The 19,231-nt window shown below is 41.5% G+C and overlaps 1 protein-coding gene across 2 annotated transcripts in view; it reads right to left on the minus strand.

The window, feature by feature from the left end:
• Nucleotides 1–1,547: 1,547 nt before the first annotated feature.
• The window catches only part of LOC115119479 (protein shisa-like-2A), a 37,448-nt gene continuing 19,764 nt past the window's right edge, over nucleotides 1,548–19,231 (minus strand). The window contains exon 4 of one of the 2 annotated variants that reach the window (XM_029648300.2): nucleotides 1,548–4,283. In XM_029648300.2, coding sequence (XP_029504160.1) covers nucleotides 4,090–4,283 — 194 coding nt within the window. In that variant the 3' untranslated portion in view covers nucleotides 1,548–4,089. Of the gene's footprint in view, nucleotides 4,284–4,712; nucleotides 5,361–19,231 lie in introns of those variants that run through there. The other variant, XR_010460262.1, reaches the window with a different exon arrangement.

Raw genomic sequence — 19,231 nt, forward strand, 5'->3', positions numbered from 1 at the left:
GGTGTTCCATTATTACAATCCCTACCATGGATACTATTGGGTGTTCCATTATTCCATCCCTACCATGGATAGTATTGGGTGTTCCATTATTCCATCACTACCATGGATAGTACTGGGTGTTCCATTATTCAAACCCTACCATGGATAGTATTGGGTGTTCCATTATTCAAACCCTACCATGGATAGTATTGGGTGTTACATTATTCAAACCCTACCATGGATAGTATTGGGTGTTCCATTATTCCATCCCTACCGTGGATAGTATTGGGTGTTCCATTATTCCAACCCTACCATGGATAGTGTACTGGGTGTTCCATTATTCTAGCTCTACCATGGATAGTATTGGGTGTTCCATTATCAAACCCTACCATGGATAGTATTGGGTGTTCCATTATTCTAACCCTACCATGGATAGTGTATTGGGTGTTCCATTATTCCATCCCTACCATGGATACTATTGGATGTTCCATTATTCAATCCCTACCATGGATAGTATTGGGTGTTCCATTATTCCAACCCTACCATGGATAGTACTGGGTGTTCCATTATTCCATCCCTACCATGGATACTATTGGGTGTTCCATTATTCAATCCCTACCATGGATAGTATTGGGTGTTCCATTATTCCATCCCTACCATGGATAGTATTGGGTGTTCCATTATTCCATCCCTACCGTGGATAGTATTGGGTGTTCCATTATTCCATCCCTACCATGGATAGTATTGGGTGTTCCATTATCAAACCCTACCATGGATAGTATTGGGTGTTCCATTATTCCAACCCTACCATGGATAGTGTATTGGGTGTTCCATTATTCCATCCCTACCATGGATACTATTGGGTGTTCCATTATTCAATCCCTACCATGGATAGTATTGGGTGTTCCATTATTCCAACCCTACCATGGATAGTGTATTGGGTGTTCCATCATTACAAACCCTACCATGGATAGTATTGGGTGTTCCATTATTCCAACCCTACCATGGATAGTGTATTGGGTGTTCCATTATTCCATCCCTACCATGGATACTATTGGGTGTTCCATTATTCAATCCCTACCATGGATAGTATTTGGTATTCCATTATTCAATCCCTACCATGGATAGTATTGGGTGTTCCATTATTCCAACCCTACCATGGATAGTATTGGGTGTTCCATTATTCCATCCCTACCATGGATAGTGTACTGGGTGTTCCATTATCAAACCCTACCATGGATAGTATTGGGTGTTCCATTATTCCAACCCTACCATGGATAGTGTATTGGGTGTTCCATTATTCCATCCCTACCATGGATAGTGTATTGGGTGTTCCATTATTCAATCCCTACCATGGATAGTATTGGGTGTTCCATTATTCGACTCCTCTATGGGAACTATGCATTATTTAGAATAGCCACGTAGTAGTCTTGAAACCATTCTAATGATGACACAAATGCATTGTCACAGACATATTTTTGAAGTGTAATTTTTCTTATCTTTTGTATGTCAAATGATGACATTTCTGAAATGTTCAAAGTAGAAAAAGCATTGACAGCTGCGACACATTTATCTTTGCAAATTTTGGTACTTCAATTTTTTTAAATTTTGAGTACTGGGAAAACACACCCTAACAGTTCACAGAAGATTCAACATGCATTGTTTCACCAACACAAGTCTCTTAATATCTCTATTAAAATAAAAATGCCTTTTAACCTTTGAATCCAATTCAAGGTTTGGGCAATTTTGGAACATTCTAACAAATACTTACACACCAAGACAGACATAATTGATTCTATGTATTCCATTTGATGTAAAAATGACTTGTCAATCAATTATTTTCATTGTGAAATATACTTATATCTCCTGGGCAACACGCTCAACCAAATTAACATTTTAGACAAACTGTACAACACATTTCCAAAAAGTGTTAGATGCAGATATTGATCAAGATAAAAACTCTATACTTCTTTTACGGAATTACCCCCAAAAGGGTCTTTGTGGAGTATAATTACTGTACAATCAGTTGTGAAAATGTATTTCTCAATCCCAAAAGACAGATGAACTACCATTTCCATCAAAAAAATAGTTTTAGATTCAGAGTCAGATTGAAGATTCGGTTGAGACATGTAGAATGTCCTTAGATACACCTAGGTCCTTTGCGGTCTTGCCTGGCTGTAAGCATGACAATCAGTCTATTTCCTCATGAAGAAGACACTCAGCCATTTTCATCCGCAGACCAAACAACAGTGCAATACAGAGTTTATGACTTAATAGACATTCGTTAGGACCATGGTCAGAGTTCAGAGGTTAGAGATTGTCCATGGTGATCATTGACCACTCACCTCCAAATGTACATCTCTTCCATATGTTTATATACAGTTGAAGTCGGAAGTTTACACTTAGGTTGGAGTCATTAAAACTTGTTATTCAACCACTCCACACATTTCTTGTTAACAAACGATAGTTTTGGCAAGTCGGTTAGGACATCTACTTTGTGCATGACACAAGTCATTTTTCCAACAATCGTTTACAGACGGATTATTTCACTTATAATTCACTGCTTCACAATTCCAGTGGGTCAGACGTTTACATACACTAAGTTGACTGTGCCTTTAAGCAGCTTGGAAAATTCCAGAAAATTATGTCATGGCTTTAGAAGCTTCTGATGGGCTAATTGACATAATTTGAGTCAATTGGAGGTGTAGCTGTGGATGTATTTCAAGGCCTACCTTTAAACTCGGTGCCTCTTTGCTTGACATCATGGGAAAATCAAATGAAATCAGTCATGACCTCAGAAAAAAAATTGTAGACTTCCACAAGTTTGGTTCATCCTTGGGAGCAATTTCCAAACGCCTGAAGGTACCATGTTCATCTGTACAAACAATAGTAAGCAAGTATAAACACCATGGGAACACGCAGCCGTCATAACGCTCAGGAAGGAGACTCATTCTGTCTCCTAGAGATGAACGTACTTTGGTGTGAAAAGTGTAAATCAATCCCAGAACAACAGCAAAGGACCTTGTGAAGATGCTGGAGGAAACAGGTACAAAAGTATCTATATCCACAGTAAAACACGTCCTATATCGATACAACTTGAAAGGCCACTCAGCAAGGAAGGAGCCACTGCTCGAAAAACACCATAAAAAAAGCCAGACTACAGTTTGCAACTACACATGGGGGGGACAAAGATCGTACTTTTTGGAGAAATGTCCTCTGGTCTGATGAAACAAAAATAGAACTGTTTGGCCATAATGACCATTGTTATGTTTGGAGGAGAAAGGGGGAGGCTTGCAAGCCGAAGAACACCACCCCAACAGTGAAGCATGGGGGTGGCAGCATCATATTGTGGGGGTGTTTTGCTCCAGGAGGGACTGGTGCACTTCACAAAATAGATGGCATCATGAGGGTGGAAAATGACGTGCATATATTGAAGCAACATTTCAAGACATCAGTTAAAGCTTGGTCGCAAATTGGTTTTCCAAATTGACAATGATCCCCAAGTATACTTCCAAAGTTGTGGCAAAATGGCTTAAGGACAACAAAGTCAAGGTATTGGAGTGGCCATCACAAAGCCCTGACCTCAATCCTGAAAAAGCACTGGTGAGCAAGGAGGCCTACAAACCTGACTCAGTTACACCAGCTCTGTCAGGAGGAATGGGCCAAAATTCACCCAACTTATTGTGGGAAGCTTGTGGAAGGCTACCAGAAACGTTTGACCCAAGTTAAACAATTTAAAGGCAATGCTACCAAATACTAACTGAGTGTATGTAAACTTCTGACCCACTGGGAATGTGAATAAATAAATAAAAGCTGAAATAAATTATTCTCTCTACTATTATTCTGACATTTCACATTCTTAAAATAAAGTGGTGATCCTAAGTGACCTAAAACAGGGATTTTGTACTAAGATTAAATGTCAGGAATTGTGAAAAACTGAGTTTAAATGTATTTGGCTAAGGTGTATGTAAACTTCCGACTTCAACTGTACAGTATGTGTGATTGACAGGTTGAAAAGGATCCTTTTTTGTGATTCATTGGTCCTTTAACACACTCATTCCAAAACAAGTGAACATCTAGCCCCCTTATAAGGGGTCCTTCCAAGTGCTCCTAAGAAGGGCCCTCCATGTTGACAGTTGTGACGGTTGCCATGAAGCACTTCTGGAACAGTCTCTCAGGGTCGGGAGGCTGGTTGTCACAGTCCAGCTTCCGGCTGAGGAAGTTCTTCCTGAAGCCCTGGGGACCACTGGGAGGCCGCGCACCGGAGTGACTGCTGGGTTCCTCACTGGGAATGGGAACCACTCCTGGAATTACACACACACACACACACACACACACACACACACACACACACACACACACACACACACACACACACACACACACACACACAAACATACAGTACACACACACACACACACACGAGCACACGCTCACAAAAAGCAGGCAGACACGCAGGGATGGACACACACACAAACATACAGTACACACACACACACAGTGTTGAATATTTTCCCAGTAATTTACAAATGTTCCATCTCACGAATAAATCACTTTTCTCCCGGGTAACCCGGTATTTCCCACCCAAACCGGAAATGGCATTCTACAGCATATAAAGAATATTTAAAAAATAATAAGAATTTGATGAGTGCTTTGATCAGCATTAAACATTCAAACCTGATGCTACCTGAGCCTGACAACCCATGCATTAAAGACATTTGATGAGCCCTACATTAAATCAAATCAAATCAAATTTATTTATATAGCCCTTCGTACATCAGCTGATATCTCAAAGTGCTGTACAGAAACCCAGCCTAAAACCCCAAACAGCAAGCAATGCAGGTGTAAAAGCACGGTGGCTAGGAAAAACTCCCTAGAAAGGCCAAAACTTAGGAAGAAACCTAGAGAGGAACCAGGCTATGTGGGGAGGCCAGTCCTCTTCTGGCTGTGCCGGGTAGAGATTATAACAGAACATGGCCAAGATGTTCAAATGTTCATAAATGACCAGCATGGTCAAATAATAATAAGGCAGAACAGTTGAAACGAGCAGCAGCACAGTCAGGTGGACTGGGGACAGCAAGGAGTCATCATGTCAGGTAGTCCTGGGGCACGGTCCTAGGGCTCAGGTCCTCCGAGAGAGAGAAAGAAAGAGAGAATTAGAGAGAGCATATGTGGGGTGGCCAGTCCTCTTCTGGCTGTGCCGGGTGGAGATTATAACAGAACGTGGCCAAGATGTTCAAATGTTCATAAATGACCAGCATGGTCGAATAATAGTAAGGCAGAACAGTTGAAACTGGAGCAGCAGCATGGCCAGGTGGACTGGGGACAGCAAGGAGTCATCATGTCAGGTAGTCCTGGGGCATGGTCCTAGGGCTCAGGTCCTCCGAGAGAGAGAAAGAAAGAGAGAAGGAGAGAATTAGAGAACGCACACTTAGATTCACACAGGACACCGAATAGGACAGGAGAAGTACTCCAGATATAACAAACTGACCCTAGCCCCCCCGACACATAAACTACTGCAGCATAAATACTGGAGGCTGAGACAGGAGGGGTCAGGAGACACTGTGGCCCCATCCGAGGACACCCCCGGACAGGAAGGATATGACCCCACCCACTTTGCCAAAGCACAGCCCCCACACCACTAGAGGGATATCTTCAACCACCAACTTACCATCCTGAGACAAGGCCGAGTATAGCCCACAAAGATCTCCGCCACGTCACAACCCAAGGGGGGGGCGCCAACCCAGACAGGCTGACCACAACAGTGAATCAACCCACTCAGGTGACGCACCCCCCGCAGGGACGGCATGAGAGAGCCCCAGTAAGCCAGTGACTCAGCCCCTGTAACAGGGTTAGAGGCAGAGAATCCCAGTGGAAAGAGGGGAACCGGCCAGGCAGAGACAGCAAGGGCGGTTCGTTGCTCCAGAGCCTTTCCGTTCACCTTCCCACTCCTGGGCCAGACTACACTCAATCATATGACCCACTGAAGAGATGAGTCTTCAGTAAAGACTTAAAGGTTGAGACCGAGTTTGCGTCTCTGACATGGGTAGGCAGACCGTTCCATAAAAATGGAGCTCTATAGGAGAAAGCCCTGCCTCCAGCTGTTTGCTTAGAAATTCTAGGGACAATTAGGAGGCCTGCGTCTTGTGACCGTAGCGTACGTGTAGGTATGTACGGCAGGACCAAATCAGAGAGATAGGTAGGAGCAAGTCCATGTAATGCTTTGTAGGTTAGCAGTAAAACCTTGAAATCAGCCCTTGCTTTGACAGGAAGCCAGTGTAGAGAGGCTAGCACTGGAGTAATATGATCAAATTTTTTGGTTCTAGTCAGGATTCTAGCAGCCGTATTTAGCACTAACTGAAGTTTATTTACTGCTTTATCCGGGTAGCCGGAAAATAGAGCATTGCAGTAGTCTAACCTAGAAGTGACAAAAGCATGGATACATTTTTCTGCATCATTTTTGGACAGAAAGTTTCTGATTTTTGCAATGTTACGTAGATGGAAAAAAGCTGTCCTCGAAATGGTCTTGATATGTTCTTCAAAAGAGAGATCAGGGTCCAGAGTAACGCCGAGGTCCTTCACAGTTTTATTTGAGACAACTGTACAACCATGAAGATTAATTGTCAGATTCAACAGAAGATCTCTTTGTTTCTTGGGACCTAGAACAAGCATCTCTGTTTTGTCCGAGTTTAAAAGTAGAAAGTTTGCAGCCATCCACATTTGATGAGCCCAACCCCAAATGATTGTGCAGTTATCCTATACATAGCCTATGATATAGGCAATCTCACATTACACACAACAGAAAAACAAAAAAGCCCATAGATGTAGCAATATCTTTTTGGTAGAAAATGATTAAACATGCTTTAGCAGGCTAATCTTTTTGAGTGTGGACTGTATTATACTGTATTACTGGACTGTATTATACTGTATTAGTGGACTGTATTATACTGTATTACTGTACTGTATTATACTGTATTACTGGACTGTATTATACTGTATTACTGGAAAGTATTTTACTGTATTATACTGTATTACTGGACTGTATTATACTGTATTACTGGACTGTATTATACTGTATTACTGGACTGTATTATACTGTATTACTGGACTGTATTTTACTGTATTACTGGACTGTATTATACTGTATTACTGTACTGTATTATACTGTATTATACTGTATTACTGGACTGTATTTTACTGTATTACTGGACTGTATTATACTGTATTACTGGACTGTATTATACTGTATTACTGGACTGTATTATACTGTATTACTGGACTGTATTGTACTGTATTACTGGACTGTATTATACTGTATTACTGGACTGTATTGTACTGTATTACTGGACTGTATTATACTGTATTACTGGACTGTATTGTACTGTATTACTGGACTATATTATACTGTATTACTGGATGGAATTATACTGTATTACTGGACTGTATTGTACTGTATTACTGGACTGTATTATACTGTATTACTGGATGGAATTATACTGTATTACTGGACTGTATTATACTGTATTACTGAACTGTATTATACTGTATTACTGGACTGTATTATACTGTATTACTGCACTGTATTGTACTGTATTACTGGACTGTATTATACTGTATTACTGGACTGTATTATACTGTATTACTGGACTGTATTGTACTGTATTACTGGACTGTATTATATTGTATTACTGGACTGTATTGTACTGTATTACTGGACTGTATTATACTGTATTACTGGACTGTATTGTACTGTATTACTGGACTGTATTATATTGTATTACTGAACTGTATTGTACTGTATTACTGGACTGTATTGTACTGTATTACTGGACTGTATTGTACTGTATTACTGGACTGTATTATACTGTATTACACGGACTGGAATTACGCCCCTCGTCCTGCACCAGCATGTATGCGGGTGCAGGACACGCGGCCTACCAAGTTACAATAATAGGCTAGAGAATTTGAATTCTGAAATATACAGTATATACAGTAATAGGCCTATTTATCATTTCTTATAGGCTGATTAGTAGGTTGACTAATTCGTTTTCAGAATATTTCCCTAATGTTGTGCGATGTGCTTATTAGCCTACATTAGCTGCTCCTAAACTATGGGTTGCTTCCCAAACTCGCCTGATATGAAAGCAGGGTGGGCTGGAGAATTTCCAAAATCCAGATTTTTTTTATATATATATATATTATATATATATATATATATATAATATCGTCTTTTTTTCTCAAAAGCATTGTAATGTGGTTAAACTTAAAAATCGAATTGAAAATTATTCAAATCTAAAAGACAAAATTCAACCAGAGAGCGCCATTAGATCCTGGGATAAGGCCGCACTTGAATCATTCCCACAATGAAATGCTCGGCCTCCTAAACTCTGAAACCACACACTATTGCAGAGACTTTGATATCACCGGCTGCAATTGATATGGTGAAAACAATGTGAAAACAAGGCAGCAGAGGCAGGACCAAGTCACTATATGAGTCCCAGGTAGAAACGGGTCCAGACTCGACTCAAGTCCAAGTCGTACGTTCTAAGAGCAAGTCGAGTTGAGTCACAAGTTTTCAAGTCAAGTAAAAAAAAATCTATACCTGTAACACCTTGTTCAACTACAAATCTGTGTCTACTTATTGAGGCTACTAGACAGGCCATTTTTATTACTTTGTCTGCAACAGACTTTTTGATTAGACCTTGCAGCAGTCACATGAAATCAGCAGAAGGCAAGGCAGGTGGACGTGCTCAGAGTGTAGAGGTATTTACAGGTCTTGGTGATCCAAAGGTGAAAGCGTCACATCATACAAAATATACATGTAGAATGTACAAATATACACTGGCAACAGCCCTAAAGACAGGCTTGACCTGTCCTATCTGAACGGACACTGGTAGAGGGCAAGACAGTACAGCCTCGCCTTGAATCTGTCTAACAGGTGCTCAAACACATAGAGGCCTACATAATATAAGCACTAGGCCCCCATACAAATGACCAAATTGTCAATTACAACCAATAAACTGGTTCTACAATGTAAAAGGCAATTTTCACATCCATTGTTACATTCGTCTCAATCAGACTTAATGATTATGAATGATATTTCAACACAATGCATTCATGGAACATTAATTTGTTCACGCAGAACAAAAATGACATACTGTAGGACACACACACACACCTCCGACATAACCCGGGCAATATGAACCAAGGGAACCATACAATGATTTAAATAAACAGAACTTCTACCTCATGAGTCTTGCGAAGGTTAATGTGCACTATCGTTCTAAACATACCTCCAACTCAGAGCAGAGTAAGAAGTGGTTGGCTAAATGAAAAGGTATCATAGGCATATCAGACATTTAACAAATCAAATCACATTTATTTATATAGCCCTTCGTACATCAGCTGATATTTCAAAGTGCTGTACAGAAACCCAGCCTAAAACCCCAAACAGCAAGCAATGCAGGTGTAGAAGCACGGGTTGCGATAAACGGTACTGGGATGGAATGATGAAAAGCTAGCAATTATTGGAGTATTCGATTGAATATAGATTTACCACATAGGGCCTATGTATTTAAACGTCTGAAAGCAACAGCAAACATTTAAACAATAGAAGAAGAAAACAAATCGCTCTCCATTGGCTGCGGTTTGGAGCGCGCGAGTGGTGCATCTTCGCCACATTAATAATTCATTCGAACAACAAATTCCAAATGCAAGCTTCATAAATAGATGATCAATTTCAAGCATTTGTTACATACTAAAATACCAGTGCTAGTAATGGTTGCCACCTTGCTGGTGAGTTTACAAAGTAAAAAGTTAATATTCTCGATCCCCAAACAAGTTGTATTATTATGACAATCCTCTCATCCTACAATTTGACATTTGCGCTGTAAAACAAATCAGCAAGGTCACAGATAGAACAATGACAACACTAGAACACTAGAAGATCTTTGGCAATGTCTTTGCTGACTCACCCTTAGCCAATCTGTTGCAGTCTTTTGTTGCTTGGGCGATGCTGCGGACTGTCTCTGGCTACAATATGTGTAGAGTAATCAATCCACGTTTATACTCTGTGACAAAACATTACAAAACCTGGCCAGATCATTTCAAGTCATCAGTCTCAAGTCAATGACGAGTCCCGAGTCTTGAGGCTCCAAGTTAAGTCTCAAGTTGTTTTCTTTTCTGTCAAGTCGCGTGTCGTCAACAAAGTTGTGATTTCAAATCAAATCAAATCAAATTTTATTTGTCACATACACATGGTTAGCAGATGTTAATGCGAGTGTGGCGAAATGCTTGTGCTTCTAGTTCCGACAATGCAGTAATAACCAACAAGTAATCTAGCTAACAATTCCAAAACTACTATCTTATAGACACAAGTGTAAGGGGATAAAGAATATGTACATAAAGATATATGAATGAGTGATGGTACAGAGCAACATAGGCAAGATACAGTAGATGGTATCGAGTACAGTATATACATATGAGATGAGTATGTAAACAAAGTGGCATAGTTAAAGTGGCTAGTGATACATGTATTACATAAAGATGCAGTAGATGATATATAGTACAGTATATACATGTACATATGAGATGAATAATGTAGGGTATGTAAACATTATATTAGGTAGCATTGTTTAAAGTGGCTAGTGATATATTTTACATCATTTCCCATCAATTCCCATTGTTAAAGTGGCTGGAGTTGAGTCAGTGTGTTGGCAGCAGACTGTTTAACAGTCTGATGGCCTTGAGATAGAAGCTGTTTTTCAGTCTCTCGGTCCCAGCTTTGATGCACCTGTACTGACCTCGCCTTCTGGATGATAGCGGGGTGAACAGGCAGTGGCTCGGGTGGTTGTTGTCCTTGATGATCTTTATGGCCTGTGACATCGGGTGGTGTAGGTGTCCTGGAGGGCAGGTAGTTTGCCCCCGGTGATGCGTTGTGCAGACCTCACTACCCTCTGGAGAGCCTTACGGTTGTGGGCGGAGCAGTTGCCGTACCAGGCGGTAATACAGCCCGACAGGATGCTCTCGATTGTGCATCTGTAGAAGTTTGTGAGTGCTTTTGGTGACAAGCCAAATTTCTTCAGCCTCCTGAGGTTGAAGAGGCGCTGCTGCGCCTTCTTCACGATGCTGTCTGTGTGGGTGGACCAATTCAGTTTGTCTGTGATGTGTACGCCGAGGAACTTAAAACTTACTACCCACAGTCAGACTCGAGTTTAAGTCATGTGACTTGAGTCCACAACTTTGGGAGGCAGAGGCACAGAAACACCTTTGTCAGATAACACTTTTAAACAAAGAATTTATGCTATTGCTAGCAATCAATGGGAAACTAACTGAACTACCCACATTCAGGGGTCACCACAGAGGAGATTTGATTCCTCATGTCTGTCGCCCACTGAGCATTAATGCCGCGTTCAAAACATCTGGGATCTCGGAACTGGGTACTCGGAAATCTGGGTTCAGACTTCAGTGTATTCAAGACAACTGGGAACTCTGAAAAAACGAGCTCAGAATGGGAAAAATATTTTTGAACGGTCATCCAACTCGGAATTCCAACTCGGGAACTCGGGTCTCGTTATAGAGCTCCACATTTCCGATCTGAAGACCACAGATGTCAAGATTTGACCTCGTATTTTGTGTAAAGCTGTTCAGTGCATTCGTCTGCATTCAAACCAAAAAGAGATGAGGTGCGCACTATCGACCACGCACCCTGAATTGAGAAGCTCCTAGGCAACATGCATCAAACACATCCATCTCATTCGTGGTGAGATAAGGGAAATCATGTCAGACTAACTGGCAATTGACTGTCATAGCCCCACATTAAAAGTCAGTGATGGTGAGTTAAGAAGACAATCAGAAATACTGTTAGAATGTTTTTCAATTGACTACCATATTACCAAATAAAAAAAGTCAACATTGGCTGTTAATTACATACTCTTTTCACATTAATTTTCAGATATCATAATGGGGTAGTGGGCCAAAAAGGTTTGGGAATCCCTGGCCTACGTCTTCTCTCTCTATTGTTGCTTCATCCCTTCAACATTGAAATGAAATACGTTTTGTTGTCCTAATCTTCATCATTGTAATGACATGCTTAAAATGCAGACGGCATTCAGTTCTCTTCACGAATGGTTATGGTTTGGAACACATCACTGCTTTAAACTCCCCGTGAGTTCTACTGGCTACTGTATATAACATTCAGCAAACAAGAGCTTGCATCCTCTTCGAATAGTCTATTAGCCCAAGAAATGCAACAAAAAAAGCTATTACAGTCTAGCTTTTCCTGGGACTCCTATATGCGTGTTTTAAGGAGAGAGACCAGGGGAGCACAGGAGTGTACTGCGCAAGAGACAGAGGCTAGAAGCATATTAATAAAACTGGTTGTAGGCTAGAAGTGTATTTATAAAACGGGTTGTAGGCTAGAAGTGTATTTATTAAACTGGTTGTAGGCTAGAAGTGTATTTATTAAACCGGTTGTAGGCTAGAAGTGTATTTATTAAACCGGTTGTAGGCTAGAAGTGTATTTATTAAACCGGTTGTAGGCTAGAAGTGTATTTATAAAACTGGTTGTAGGCTAGAAGTGTATTTATTAAACCGGTTGTAGGCTAGAAGTGTATTTATAAAACTGGTTGTAGGCTAGAAGTGTATTTATAAAACTGGTTGTAGGCTAGAAGTGTATTTTTAAAACTGGTTGTAGGCTAGAAGTGTATTTATTAAACTGGTTGTAGGCTAGAAGTGTATTTATTAAACTGGTTGTAGGCTAGAAGTGTATTTATTAAACTGGTTGTAGGCTAGACGTGTATTTATACAACTGGTTGTAGGCTAGAAGTGTATTTATTAAACTGGTTGTAGGCTAGAAGTGTATTTATAAAACTGGTTGTAGGCTAGAAGTGTATTTATTAAACCGGTTGTGGGCTAGAAGTGTATTTATAAAACTGGTTGTAGGCTAGAAGTGTATTTATTAAACTGGTTGTAGGCTAGAAGTGTATTTATTAAACTGGTTGTAGGCTAGAAGTGTATTTATTAAACTGGTTGTAGGCTAGAAGTTATTTATAAAACTGGTTGTAGGCTAGAAGTGTATTTATTAAACCGGTTGTAGGCTAGAAGTGTATTTATAAAACCGGTTGTAGGCTAGAAGTGTATTTATTAAACTGGTTGTAGGCTAGAAGTGTATTTATTAAACTGGTTGTAGGCTAGAAGTGTATTTATACAACTGGTTGTAGGCTAGAAGTGTATTTATAAAACTGGTTGTAGGCTAGAAGTGTATTTATTAAACCGGTTGTAGGCTAGAAGTGTATTTATAAAACCGGTTGTAGGCTAGAAGTGTATTTATTAAACTGGTTGTAGGCTAGAAGTGTATTTATTAAACCGGTTGTAGGCTAGAAGTGTATTTATTAAACTGGTTGTAGGCTAGAAGTGTATTTATTAAACTGGTTGTAGGCTAGAAGTGTATTTATTAAACTGTTTTTTGTGTCGAGACTCTATCTTGTGTCGAGACTATATCTTGTGGAAGGATGAAATAGTATGAATAAATTCATAAAAATAACGTTTTTAATGAAAATATGTCAATTATTATTTGAATATATTGGTAACCCCATGTTTAACAGTGATAATGTTCTCGAAGCCAGTGCTTGGAGGATACATCGGCACAGTCGTTGCTCCCTGATGTTTCCACTTCACAATAACAGCACTTACAGTTGACCGGGGAAGCTCTAGCAGGGCAGACATTTTACCAAATAACTTGTTGGAAAGGTGGCATCCTATGACGGTACCCAGCGATGGAAAAGTACCCAGTTGTCATACTTGAATAAAAGTATAGATACCGTTACAAACGATGCATTTGTGTTTAGTAAGTCAGCCAGATCAGAAGCAGTAGGGATGACCATATGTTGTCTTGATAAGATTGTGAATTGGACCATTTTCCTGTCCTGCTAAGAATTCAAAATGTACTTTTGTACTTTTGGGTGTCAAGGAAAATGTATGAAGTAAAAAGTACATTATTATCTTTAGGAATGTAGTGAGGTAAAAGTTGTCAAAAATATCAATAGTAAAGTAAAGTGCAGATACCCCCCAAAAAACGACTTCAGTAGTTGTTTAAAGTATTTTTGCCTAAGTACTTTACATTGAAAGTCACTGAGCTCTTGAGTATGGGCCATTCTACTGCCAATGTTTGTCTATGGAGATTGCATGGCTGTGTGCTCGATTTCATACAACCGTCAGCTACAGGTGTGGTTGAAATAGCTGAATCCACTAATTGGCCGTGTAGTGTATATTTGTAAGGGATAATCAACAAGGACCAATATGTTCTATGGAAAATAAGGAACGACGTTGAAGGTGTGTTCCATGAAGCACTAGCGAAGTGAGCCCTGAGTTGATTATCTCTTCTATACCATCGCTATAATAATAAGGCACGAGGGGGTGTGGTAAATAGCCAATATACCACGACTAAGGGTTGTTCTGATGCACGAAGCAACGCGGAGTACCTGGATACAGCCCTTAGCCGTGGTGTTGGCCATATACCACAAACCCCCAAGGTGCCTTATAGCTATTATAAACTGGTTACCAACTTAATTAGAACACTTTTTGTTGTTGTTGTCTTACCCTTGATATGTGGCCTAACATACCATGGCTTTCAGCCAATCAGCATCCAGGAGCCAAACTACCTGGTTTATATGGTGTTTGTATAAACACCTTCTGGTGTAAAAACCATGGAACCTCTTAAGGATCCGACCCTTTCTTTCAATTTTCACCTAAAATGACATACTCAAATCTAACTGCCTGTACAAGGATAACAAGCATATGGATATTATTGATACCATTTGAAAGGAAACACTTTGAAGTTTGTGGAAATGTTAAATTAATGTAAGAGAATATAACACATTAGATCTGGTAAAATATTATACAAACAAAAATACAATACATTTTTTCATCATCTTTGAAATTCAAGAGAAAGGCCAAACTTTCAGATTGGAGACTAGGTGTAATTTAGATTTTGGCCACCAGACGGCAGCAGTGGGTGTGCAAAGTTTCACACCGATCCAGTGAAGAATTTCATGACTGCACAATATTTTGTATCAAGTCTGCCAGGAGTTTGCCCAAATGTGTCGAATTGGTCAATTGATACATACATAAATGATATGGTAATAAAACAATTATGTTTACACACTCCCAGGAATGTCATAAATTATAGATCATTAGCTTATACACTAACTTTCACACATCTAGGTGGCCGGGCGTGGTGGGTGTGGAGCCAGAGACAGCAGTGGGGTCAAACTGTAGACCCCATTTCCTACATTTGGACATAAACATTTATTTTATCAAACAAACCTATGCTACATTTTATCTCTGGGACCCTCAGGATGACAAATCAGAGCAAGATTACCGAATGTAAGTACATTATTTACCTTCAGAGGTGAATGTATCAAACCAGTTGCAGTGATTAAGTGTTTTGAGGTTGTGCACTCTCCTCAAACAATAGCATGGTATTTTTTCACCGTAATAACTACTATTATTTGGACACTACAGTTAGTTTAACAAGAATTTAATATTTTCTGTTCAGGAATGTTGGCTGTGGTATACAACGTCGTTCTAGTCACATTAGTGCACGTTAGCAACAACCGTCCCAGTTTAGGGACATCCATCCTGAAGAGGGTTATATAGTAGCCAGGTGTCTGGAGCCGAAAAAAAAGAAAGGAAATTTATATGAGCATCATAATGCGTAAAGTACAGTAAAAGTACACAATAATGACAAATGGCAACAGAAATAATGTAGTTATTAGTATTTATTTAATATTAATATACTTTCCGAATGTACTGTAGGTGCTATTGTACAATGTACTGTGTGCATATGAATAAGCAAGCGGAAGTCGTTTGTCAGCTCCACGTGGGTCAGCTTGACAAAACGTCTTTTCTTCTCAAATGATAGAAAGTGGCTCCTGAAAAGGAGGGACATTTACAACCTGTGCAATTTATCGTGTGCATAGAGATGGCGTGCATCTGGCGGATGAGGGCAGCGACGTCTTCCTAGAGAGATTGAGAGTTGGTCTTTCCACCGTTCTCTCCTCCTCCATAGGCGCACACTAGTACTAATACACACTCACTCTCCCCTCCCACTCAGCCCAACGAACCCCAAGTGTCTTTTAAAGGACACCTAATAAATTCAAATGTGCACACATGGTGAGTGCCGGTGTGTGTGTCTGTCAGGAAAGGGGGGAGGGGGTGAGCAAAAACTGTACAAGACAGAGAATGGTCAAAATATTCCCTCTGGTAAGCAAACCCAGGACCTTCAAATCCCAGGGTGGTGATGTAGCGCACTGGGCATTTACTAGTCCTGTATCAGCTGACCAATATAACCGTCAGTATCGCAGGCAGAAATGTTTTTCAAGTCAATCTGACCTCAGACGTGTTACATGTATATGATGCTATTTTCCAGAAATAAATCTGTTAAAATGATGAAATTGTAATCCAGTAGCACTTGAGCTTTCTCTCGATGTGATTAGCCAAACCAAGGGAACTCTAGCTATGTAAGTGTGCTGATTGGCCGACTTCTTTACATTTTCTTGACATTTGGCTGCATTGATTTGCTCTGGTATATAACATTGCCTTTATGTAACAGCATAACTTTAGACCATCCCCTCGCCCATACCCGGGCGCGAACCAGGTACCCTCTGCACACATCAACAACTGACACCCACGAAGCATCGTTACCCATCGCTCCACAAAAGCGAGTGACGTCACAGATTGAAACGCTATTAACGCGTTAACTAAACTAGCCGTTTCACATCCGTTACACCTATAATGCTTGTCATTACGCAACTGTTATTGGATTACAGTTGACCAATTTGGTCCCACTTTAAATGAAGTGCAGCTTTTAAAGGCTTCATAAAGCCTTCATAAGCACTACACAAATCCATCACAAATCATCTATAACTGCCTTGTATACTGTTGTTCAGGTTAGTTATAATTGTTTTAGTTCACAATGGAGCCCCTAGACCCACTCTGCATACCCCTGTTACCTCCTTTGTCCCACCTCCCACACATGCGGTGACCTCAGCCATTACAACCAGCATGTCCAGAGATACAACCTGTCTCTGGTAAGCCTGGGCTTACCTCCGCTGTACCCGCACCCCACCATACCCCTGTCTGCGCATTATGCCCTGAATATATTCTACCATGCCCAGAAACCTGCTCCTCTTATCCTCTGCCCCCAACGCTCTAGGCGACCAGTTTTGATAGCCTTTAGCCGCACCCTCATACTACTCCTTCTCTGTTCCGCGGGTGATGTGGAGGTAAACCCAGGCCCTGCATGTCCCCAGGTACCCTCATTTGTTGACTTCTGTGATCGAAAAAGCCTTGGTTTTATGCATGTCAACATCAGAAGCCTCCTCCCTAAGTTTGTTTTACTCACTGCTTTAGCACACTCTGCTAACCCTGATGTCCTTGCCGTGTCTGAATCCTGGCTCAGGAAGGCCACCAAAATTCAGAGATTTCCATACCCAACTATAACATCTTCCGTCAAGATAGAACTACCAAAAGGGGGCGGAGTTGCAGTCTACTGCAGAGATAGCCTGCAAAGTAATGTCATACTTTCCAGGTCCATACCCAAACAGTTCGAACTACTAATTTTGAAAATTACCCTCTCCAGAAATAAGTCTCTCACTGTTGCCGCCTGCTACCGGCCACCCTCAGCTCCCAGCTGTGCCCTGGACACCATTTGTGAATTGATCGCCCCCCATCTAGCTTCAGAGTTTGTTCTGTTAGGTGACCTAAACTGGGATATGCTTAACACCCCGGCAGTCCTACAATGTAAGCTAGATGCCCTCAATCTCACTCAAATCATCAAGGAACCCACCAGGTACAACCCTAACTCTGTAAACAAGGGCACCCTCATAGACGTCATCCTGACCAACTGGCCCTCCAAATACACCTCCGCTGTCTTCAACCAGGATCTCAGCGATCACTGCCTCATTGCCTGTATCCGCCACGGAGCCGCAGTCAAACGACCACCCTCATCACTGTCAAACGCTCCCTAAAACACTTCTGTGAGCAGGCCTTTCTAATCGACCTGGCCCGGGTATCCTGGAAGGACATTGACCTCATCCCGTCAGTTGAGGATGCCTGGTCATTCTTTAAAAGTAACTTCCTCACCATTTTAGATAAGCATGCTCGGTTCAAAAATGCAGAACCAAGAACAGATACAGCCCTTGGTTCACTCCAGACCTGACTGCCCTCGACCAGCACAAAAACATCCTGTGGCGGACTGCAATAGCATCGAATAGCCCCGTGATATGCAACTGTTCAGGGAAGTCAGGAACCAATACACGCAGTCAGTCAGGAAAGCTAAGGCCAGCTTCTTCAGGCAGAAGTTTGCATCCTGTAGCTCCAACTCCAAAAAGTTCTGGGACACTGTGAAGTCCATGGAGAACAAGAGCACCTCCTCCCAGCTGCCCACTGCACTGAGGCTAGGTAACACGGTCTCCACCGATAAATCCACGGTTATCGAAAGCTTCAATAAGCACTTCTCAACGGCTGGCCATGCCTTCCGCCTGGCTACTCCAACCTCGGCCAACAGCCCGCCCCCCCGCAGCTCCTCGCCCAAGCCTCCAGGTTCTCCTTACCCAAATCCAGATAGCAGATGTTCTGAAAGAGCTGCAAAACCTAGACCCGTACAAATCAGCTGGGCTTGACAATCTGGACCCTCTATTTCTGAAACTATCTGCCGCCATTGTCGCAACCCCTATTACCAGCCTGTTCAACCTCTCTTTCATATCGTCTGAGATCCCCAAGGATTGAAAGCTGCCGCAGTCATCCCCTCTTCAAAGGGGGAGACACCCTGGACCCAAACTGCTATAGACCTATATCCATCCTGCCCTGCCTATCTAAGGTCTTCGAAAGCCAAGTCAACAAACAGGTCACTGACCATCCCGAATCCCACCGTACCTTCTCCGCTGTGCAATCTGGTTTCCGAGCCGGTCACGGGTGCACCTCAGCCACGCTCAAGGTACTAAACGATATCATAACCGCCATCGATAAAAGACAGTACTGTGCAGCCGTCTTCATCGACCTCGCCAAGGCTTTCGACTCTGTCAATCACCATATTCTTATCGGCAGACTCAATAGCCTCGGTTTCTCGGATGACTGCCTTGCCTGGTTCACCAATTACTTTGCAGACAGAGTTCAGTGTGTCAAATCGGAGGGCATGCTGTCCGGTCCTCTGGCAGTCTCTATGGGGGTGCCACAGGGTTCAATTCTCGGG

The sequence above is a fragment of the Oncorhynchus nerka genome, linkage group LG20 (genome assembly GCF_034236695.1).
Source record: "Oncorhynchus nerka isolate Pitt River linkage group LG20, Oner_Uvic_2.0, whole genome shotgun sequence".
Lineage (NCBI taxonomy): Eukaryota > Metazoa > Chordata > Actinopteri > Salmoniformes > Salmonidae > Oncorhynchus > Oncorhynchus nerka.